The 8696-nt window shown below is 52.6% G+C and overlaps 2 protein-coding genes across 5 annotated transcripts in view; one reads left to right on the forward strand and one right to left on the reverse strand.

Moving 5' to 3' along the window:
• Nucleotides 1-170: 170 nt before the first annotated feature.
• DCDC2B (doublecortin domain containing 2B) lies at nucleotides 171-6110 on the forward strand. Its single transcript, XM_011974041.1, is given in 10 exon segments — nucleotides 171-433; nucleotides 2327-2378; nucleotides 2800-2876; nucleotides 3109-3240; nucleotides 3536-3682; nucleotides 3800-3839; nucleotides 4682-4817; nucleotides 5330-5376; nucleotides 5379-5435; nucleotides 5691-6110. Coding segments are annotated over 10 exon segments (1053 nt in total). The 3' UTR covers nucleotides 5793-6110.
• The window catches only part of TMEM234 (transmembrane protein 234), a 7000-nt gene continuing 4414 nt past the window's right edge, over nucleotides 6111-8696 (reverse strand). Inside the window, exons 4-8 of one of the 4 annotated variants that reach the window (XR_001005377.1) lie at nucleotides 7347-7487; nucleotides 7169-7261; nucleotides 6805-6863; nucleotides 6299-6433; nucleotides 6141-6199 (exon numbers count right to left, since the gene is read on the reverse strand). Coding sequence is in view for 3 of the 4 variants with exons in the window: in XM_011974043.1 (XP_011829433.1) it covers nucleotides 6942-7261 (320 nt within the window). In the remaining variant the exon portion in view is untranslated. Of the gene's footprint in view, nucleotides 7262-7346; nucleotides 7488-8696 lie in introns of all 4 variants that reach the window. The other 3 variants (XM_011974044.1, XM_011974045.1, XM_011974043.1) reach the window with 3 other exon arrangements.

The raw sequence follows: 8696 nt of genomic DNA on the forward strand, positions 1-8696 counted from the left end.
TATGATCTCCCCAGGGCAGATTGGATCAAACCCTGAATGCAGATAAATGCTCCTGCCACAGTCTCCCTCTGCCTTCATGGGTGAGAGGGCAGGACTCCACCTCTGACTGGCAATGTTCCCAGCCCTTGGTTGCCTGGCAACAGCTCTGTGTCTCTGACTGAGGATACACTATGGCAGGTGGCAGTCCAGCAGCCAAGAGGGTAGTGGTGTACCGGAATGGAGACCCCTTCTTCCCAGGCTCCCAGCTGGTGGTGAGTCAACGTCGCTTCCCCACCATGGAGGCTTTCCTCCGCGAGGTGACATCAGCTGTGCAGGCCCCGCTGGCTGTGCGTGCCCTCTACACACCTTATGGCCACCCTGTCACCAGCCTGGCAGACTTGAAGAACAGAGGGCAGTATGTGGCCGCTGGATTTGAACAATTCTACAAGCTCCAGTGAGTGGGCTGGGGCTGTTCAAAGAGCCTAGCAAGGGAGGTAATGGCAAGAGCGTGTATTCAGTACCTACCATGTATGTACCAGCATGTTACTGGTACTTACTGAAGTCTATGTCGGGGGTGGGGGGTGGTTTTGCCTCCATTAGAAAGGGAAAACACACAGAAAACCTGCCTAAGAATACACAACAAATAGCTGAACTGAAATTCAAATAGAATTCTGTGTGTTACTAATGTTTATGCCCATCACAGCCAAGATCAGCCTGTGGGAAGACCACTGCCCCACAGGGTGAGCCCCTTTTTCCAAAAGCTCTTCTTGCTTGGACTCCCTATCACTGAACACTCTAAATCCGCCCATCCATTCCTCCCCACTGTGCTTAGGCATCCCAGACTCTCCTGTTAGGCTAGGGTCATCCCCCATTGCAGGAGAAGACTGTCTTCCAGGGTGGGAGAAGAATTTGAGTACCTGAGTCTCTGACTCACGTCTGGCTTCCAGGTCCTATGCTTAGCTCTCAGCTGAGGTCGCTTACTATAGTGTAAGGATCAAGGTGGGGGAAGCGGCTGGGCGTGGTGGCTCACACCTATAATCCTAACACTTTGGGAGGCCGAGGTGGGTGTAGCACCTGAGGTCAGGAGTTCGAGACCATCCTGGCCAACATGGTGAAACTCTGTCTCTACTAAAAATATAAAAATTGGCCAGGCGCTGTGGCTCACGCCTGTAATCCCCGCACTTTGGGAGGCCAAGGCAGGCAGATCACCTGAGGTCAAGAGCTCAAGACCAGCCTGACCAACATGGAGAAACCCCATCTCTACTAAAAATACAAAATTAGCCAGGCGTGGTGGTACAGTAATCCAGCTGCTCGGGAGGCTGAGGCAGCAGAATCGCTTGAACCCGGGAGGCAGAGGTTGCAGAGCCAAGATTGCGCCACTGCACTCCAGCCTGGGCAACAAGAGTGAAACTCCATTTAAAAAAAAAAAAAATTAGCCAGGCCTGGTAGCACATACCTGTAATCACAGCTACTCAGGAGGCTGAAGAAGGAGAATCACTTGAACCCAGGAGGCAGAGGTTGCAGTGAGCTTAGATCGCACCACTGTACTCCAGCCTGGGGGACAGAGTAAGACTCTGTGTCAAAAGAAAAAATAAAAGGCCGGTGGAGGGAAGCTAGGTAGACTTAGAATCTAGGCTTCATTCCTTGTGTGACTTTAGGCAAGTCACTTAATTTCTTGAAGTCTCATACAAAATGGAGATAAAATAACCTATCTCATGAATGAATGAGAACATTCTTAGGATATAGCAGGATGCATAATACACCAGTTTCTAGTTTCTCTTGACTTTTTTTTGTTTTGTTTTTTGTTTTTTTGAGATAGGGTCTTGCTCTGTCACCCAGGCTGGAGTGCAGTGCAGTGGCGTGATCATGGCTCACTGCAGCCTCGAACTCCAATCCTCCTGCCTCAGCCTCCCAAGTAGCTGGGGCCACACATGCATGCCACCATGCCTGGCTAATTTTTGGTTCTGTTTTTGTTAGCAATGAGGTTGTCCAGGCTGGTCTCAAACTCCTGGGCTCATGTGATCCTCCTGTCTCAGCCTCCCAAAGAGCTGGGATTACAGGTGTGAGTCACCATGCCCAGCCCTCTTGACCTTTAATCTCACGGTTAGTATTGAGACCCCAGTCTGGATTTCCAGACTTACCCAGCACTTACCCAGCCAACACTTGAACACTCAAGGAGTCCCAGGGCAGGTTCAAGTGCCAGTATCTGTTACTGGACTGAGATGACTGCCACTATTCCATGGGGAGGGGTATCTGGTGAGCTGTGCCCCAACCCAACACTGACATCTGCCAGGCTGTTGAGGCCTCAGGCTCCACGAGATGACCTGTGACCTATCTGCCCTTTCAGCTATTCACCTCATGGAGGGAAGGATCCAGGTGGGAAGAGCTGCAGACTACAAGTGAGTCCGGGGGAACCTGTGCCCCAGCCCCTGTCTTCCCACTCCTCCTAGAACTGCCCCCAGTTTGGTCTGGGAAGTCAGGGAAGCAGCAGGATCTGCCAGTTCCATGGGGGGTACTTTGGAGCCAGCTAGTATCCTTCCTGGGGTGTGGGACTTCAAGACACTATTTCTTCTGTCCCAGCCTTTATCTCCACACCGGGGTCCCCAAAGGAAAGAGGAAGCTGTGAAACACAGATTAGGGGAGGGGGTGGTTAGAATGTGACTTAGGGAACATCAAAGCACCTTTTGGTGAAAGGTGTGACCTGTCTTATTCCTCCTTGCCCCCATCTGGTTCCGGCCCCCTCACTCCACACCTTGGACGGACCCACCCCTAACCAAAGGCCCCGACTCTCCTGATTTGGAGGCCTGATTTGGGTTTCAGGGTCCTCCCGTGACTCGCCACTTGTGTGATGGGGCCGTTGGACAGTGGCTGCCTGCAGGTGCTCCCTGCTATATTCAGTGAGTGCCAGTGTCGGGGAGCAAGGGCGTCAATTTTTGTTTTCGTGAGACCAAGAAAATGGTGTTGAGTTTGTTCCAGGAGCCTCTGGCTACTGTTGGGGATATAGGAGTCCAGCATGCTTGATGGGTGAAAAGAGACCAGTGTTATGGTTATTGCTGGCCCTGTGCCACCCTTTGCCTCACATGTAGGGACTCCTGGGGACACTCCCCCTTACCAGGCTTTTTGTCTCAGTGTGTTCAGGAATGGGGACCTGGTAAGTCCCCCATTTAGTCTGAAGCTGTCCCAGGCTGCCAGCCAGGACTGGGAAACTGTGTTGAAGCTCCTGACTGAGAAGGTCAAGTTGCAGAGTGGGGCTGTGTGCAAGTGAGTACGGGGACTGGGAGGGCCCAAAAGTCCCCAAAGAGAGCCTCCCCACTGGCTTCAGCTGTGGCTGAGGATGAAGAGGCAAAAGGAAAGCACATTCCCCAATATGGGACTTCCCCCTATGCCACTGGGAGAGGGCCCTCTGCCCAGCCCTCAGAGGCAGGGTAGAGCCTGGGTGACTGGTGCCCAGAGGCCAGTGGGCACCTTGGAATAGCTGCACCCACCCCCTCAGTCTGCTGAATGTGAAGAAGCATTGAGTCTACCAGCCCTTATCCTGCTTACCTCTCTCTCCCAGACTCTGCACCCTGGAGGGGCTCCCACTGTCAGCACGGGAGGAGCTAGTAACTGGCCGTTACTATGTGGCTGTCGGAGAGGATGAGTTCAAGGACCTTCCCTATCTGGAGCTGCTGGTGCCCCGCCCCTCCCTGCCCAGGGGCTGCTGGTATGTATGTGGGAGGTGGAGGGGTAACAGGCTAGGCAGAGGAAGCCACCCTCTGGGTCTGTGTGCTCTGACTCTATGCCCTCTGCCCACTACAAGCCTTTCCTTTTGTCATTGTAGGCATCCTCCAGGCTCGAAGTGTAGGCCCCACATGCAGGGGGTAGGTGACGCAGGGGACAATGAGGGGTGGGAAGGGAGGGGAGTGACTGGCTGACAACTCTTCTGGCACAGGCTCTGATCTTATTTCACTGCATCCTCTCTTTTTTTCTTTTATTTTAAATATAGAGATGAGTCTCACGATATTGCATAGGCTGGTCTTGAACTCCTGGGCTGAAGCAATCCTCCCACCTTGGCCTCCCAAAGTGCTGAGATTTTACTGTGCCTGGCCTGCATCTTCTTAATAATCTTTTTTTTTTTTGAGACAGTTTTGCTCTTGTTGCTCAGGCTGGAGTGCAATAGCACTATCTCGGCTCACTGCAACCTCCACCTCCCGGGTTCAAGCTATTCTCCTGCTTCAGCCTCCCGAGTAGCTGGGATTACAGGCATGTGCCACCACACCCAGCTAATCTTTTTTTTTTCTTTTTTTTTTTTTTGAGACGGAGTCTCGCTTTGTTGCCCACGCTGGAGTGCAGTGGCGTTCAATCTTGGCTCACTGCCATCTCCACCTCCCAGGTTCACACCACTTTCCTGCCTCAGCCTCCCGAGTAGATGGAACTACAGGTACCCGCCACCATGCCCAGCTAATTTTTTTTTGTATTTTTAGTAGAGACAGGGTTTCACCGTGTTAGCCAGGATGGTCTAGATCTCCTGACTTCATGATCCACCTGCCTCAGCCTCCCAAAGTGCTGGGATGAGAGGCATGAGCCACCGCATCCAGACACACCCGGCTAATTTTTTAAATTTTTAGTAGAGGCAGGGTTTCCCCATGTTGGTCAGGCTGGGGAGTAGGAAAGGTAAGAATGGCCAGCAACCAGGGTCCAAGCCCAGTTGTCCCTTCTCTAGGCCCAAGGCCACAGGGCCCAGGTAACCCAGTCCTCTCCAAAGGAACCAGACGGAATTAAGCCATCCACTTTCTATGCCAGACCCCAGCAGACCATTCAGCCAAGAAGCAAGCTCCCCATACTCTCATTCCCATCAGGTGAGGGGTCCCTGGGGCTCAGGCCCTTCTCAGCTGTCTTTTGACAGTGACATGGATTGGTCCCTGCTGTTGTTAGGGATGTCCATGGGAGCAGAATGCCCACACACAAAGCTGGCACTGAAAAAAAAAAAAAAAGATAAAGGAGTCTGAGCCTACTCTGACTCAGGAGACTGCCTGTTAAAAAAAAAAAAAAAAGGCTGGTCCTAACCTCATCATAACTGTCTCCAGCTCCCCCCATCTGTATATCCCATCTATATATTCACAGGGCCTCATCACACGAAAAGAAGCGCCTGGAAAGGACAGTGCTTAAAGCGATGAGACTTCAGGGGTGGGATCTAGAGGGGATGGGGGTGGGACCAAAGGCCCACCTCTCACTTCCCTGCCATCCTGGGAGGTGGTGGGGAATGCAGAACCAGGTTCAGGGGAGGGAAGGGGGCTGGCATGAAGGTCCAGGGCAGGAATGCTGAGGGCTCTTCAGCCTGGGCATCACCCAGTGCTGCCTCCCTCTTTAGGAGTTACAGGAGTATATGGAGCTCCTCACCCAAGGAAGGAGAAAGCGGGGGCGCCCAGGAAGTAGCAGATGATGAAGACACCCAGACAGAGGAGCCCTTGGATCAGGTAAGCTGTTGGATCAGGGAACAGTATGTTGGGATGGGAGGAGCTCTGAGCTGGAAACTGGCAGCCCTGGGCCAGAGGAACAGTTCTCCCTTGTGACTGAAGGTAAATGATCTCCCAACTTCCTACCTTGTTACATGAGGAAGCAGTTCCTAATTTCCAGTTTCTTTCTTCCTTGGGGTCGGGGACCTCATGGCTGAGAGCTAGAGGCTGGCCATACTCACGGCTCCATTCTGTGTGGCCTTCCACCTCCTCCAGAGGGCAGCACAGATAGCGGAAGAGGCCCTGTCCCTGGAAAACCAGCCTGGGGCTGGGGCTGGGGCTGCTATCTCAGCCTCAGCCCCAGCTCTGCCATCTTGAGAGCCAGCAGCTCCAGAGGGGAACTGGGGACCACCACTCTGGCCACCTTTTGTCCTTGGCCTCCAGCAGCTTGTTCCTCAGGAGCCAGCACCTCCCCTGGGCTCACAGGGTACACTGCGGCCTCCTCAGCCCTCCCAGTTCTCCTGTTCCTAAACCCACAGCCCAGCCTTCCCTTCCTCTGAGCAGAGCAGCCCTGGCTTGGGGGCTATTTCCTTATGGGATTCTCTAGCCACAGAAAGGAGTAGCTGACTGAGCCTGGGGGACAGGCTACAAACGGGGGAGCGGGTTTGTCACAATAAAAGAATACTTACTAACCTCTGTCTGTTTACCAGATTTATTGACAGCTACTACTCGCCAGGTGTGCTGGGTGCTGGAGTCAGGTGGGGCTGGGGCTCACAGCTGTCTACCTGTTTAAGAGGGGCTGGCAGTGAGAATTTCTGCCCACCTCATGGGTGAGGCAGGCAAGGCTAATAGACAGCTCATCTGCATCTGCCACTCCGATGTACCTTCTTCCCCTCGGTTCCACTCCTCATTCAGCCAAGGCGCTCTGACTGAGCCCTGGAGGCCTCCCGTTTGCATTTCTGGCTCAAAGTCTGCAGCTGGCCCTTTCCATGCAGCTGGGGTTCTGCAGTCCATGGAACCTGCCACTGTGATAGTCCAGATCAGGCCACAGTAATGGTGGCTGGGCTGGGGGCCTGAGATGTCAGTAGGAAGAGAGCTGCTGGGGCAGAAAGGTTGCTGAAGGTGAGCGTAGAGTCTCCTGTGCTAAATCCCAGCAGCTGAACAGCACTTGAAGGTTACAAAACCCTTTCACTCTTGTTCTCTTATTGTGATCCATGAGGTAGCTGTTATCCCCGTAAGAGAGGAGGAAGCTGAAGCCAGAGAGGAGAAGTGCTAGGTCCATCCACTCACTGCCAGCACTTCATGGCCCAGGTGCTTCCTGGAGGCAGCAGAGCTGGAGGTGGGTTCAGCCCACTCAAAGGGTAGACGGCTGCCCCTGGGTCTTACTCACTGAGCTTGTGATGCAGAGTGAAATTCCTATCACAGTGAGCACCATGCCAGCAACTGCTCCTGGGATAATAGGCAGAAATCAAGGGGGTCTGAGCTTAGCCAGGCCAGTAGGAGCTGGTACAGGGCTGGAGGAAGGGCTCAGATGGGGTCTGGTCCTGAATCCCGCCCCAGCCTCTGTCCCCAAACTGTCCAGGGCAAGGGAACTCTGAAGGCCACAAGGAAGCAGAACAGCTGCAGAGGAAAGCGCAGGATGGGAAAAGGCCGTGCCCTCACCCACTCTGGGGAGATGGGTTCTGGGAAGGAACTAACACAGGTATGTCGATGTCCAAAGAGCTGAGTCCTGCACTCGCAGTAGCCTGACTTACGTTTTCCACCAATATCTTCTCCAAGGGCCTTGCCAACAATCAGTGTGAAGATGATGGCCAGAGAGTTACAGATGGGCACAGCTAGGGTCAGATCTGGGTGGTCAGAATGGAAAGAATGCCTGAGATGCAACAAATGCCTTTCTAGGCACAAAACACTTCCATTATCATCGTTTCATACCTTTAAAAAAGGTATCATAACCCCATCTTCCAGCTGAAGTCACAGCAAATCTCAGGACTCAAACCCACATCTCCTGACTCCACGTTCAGTGCTTCCCAGGATTCCAGCATGAAGACCTGAACTCTGAGGTCTGGGACCAGCCTGGTTTGATAATGAGAATGAGGTCTTTGCACTCAGAGAGAACTTGTGAGATCTCAAGGACATCTGCACAGACAGGCAGGCACCCAAATCCCAAAGGATGCAGTAGAGAGTCAAGTAACACCAAGCACAGCCACTATTGTAATACCATGGCCTAGGTGCTTTGTGTACATATCTCAATTTTCACAACACTGCAAGAAGGGGATTATCACCATTTTGCATAAAGGAAACAAAGGCTCAAAGAAGTCACATAAACTAAGGCAAGTTGAGGATTTTAACTAAGGCTTGCCGGACTCCAAAACCTGTGCTGTTATTGAGCTGTGGATACAGACAAAGCAGAACATCAGGTGAAGCACATTTTGTTTCTGTTTCAGCCCAAGCTCAGGCCTTATGGAGTTAAAAATAAAAAGCGTCAGAAGGAAGAAGCCAGGGCCTGTTCAGGACATTCGGCTGGACCAATGGTGTGGGTAGAGGGCATCATAGCCCAGGATCTGTTCCTTAATTCTGAAGTTCCAAGGGGCTGATTGCCAATAAGCAAACTTGAAAAAGAGTAATAGAGTTGGCCGGGCACGGTGGCTCACGCCTGTAATCCCAGCACTTTGGGAGGCCGAGGCAGGTGGATCACCTGAGGTCAGGAGTTTGAGATCAGCCCGGCCAACATGGTGAAACCCTGTCTCTACTAAAAATACCAAAAATTAGCCAGGCGTAGTGGCAGGCACCGGTAATCCCAGCTACTCAGGAGGCTGAGACAGGAGAAGTGCTTGCACCCGGGAGGCGGAAGTTGCAGTGGGTCAAGATCACGCCATTGCACTCCAGCCTGCGGAACAAGAGTGAAACTCCGTCTCAAAAAAGAAAAGAGAAGAAAAGAAAAAGACTAGTGGAGTTAACTTAAAATTTGTTGGCCAGGCACAGTGGCTCACGCCTGTATTCCCAGCACTGGGAGGCCGAGGCAGGTGGATCACCAGAGGTAGGGTGTTCGAGACCAGCCTGGCCAACCTGGGGAAACCCCGTCTCTACTAAAAATACAAATATCAGCCGGGTGTGGTAGCAGGCGCCTGTAATCCCAGCTATTTGGGAGGCTGAGTAACGAGAATCTCTTGAACTCGGGAGGTGGATGTTGTAGTGAGCCGAGATCACGCCACTGCATTCCTGATTCCTGTCTGGGCGACAAGAGGGAGACTCCATCTTTTTTTTTTTTTGAGATAGAGTCTT

Source organism: Mandrillus leucophaeus, unplaced genomic scaffold, assembly GCF_000951045.1.
Source record: "Mandrillus leucophaeus isolate KB7577 unplaced genomic scaffold, Mleu.le_1.0 Scaffold141, whole genome shotgun sequence".
Taxonomy (NCBI): Eukaryota; Metazoa; Chordata; class Mammalia; order Primates; family Cercopithecidae; genus Mandrillus; species Mandrillus leucophaeus.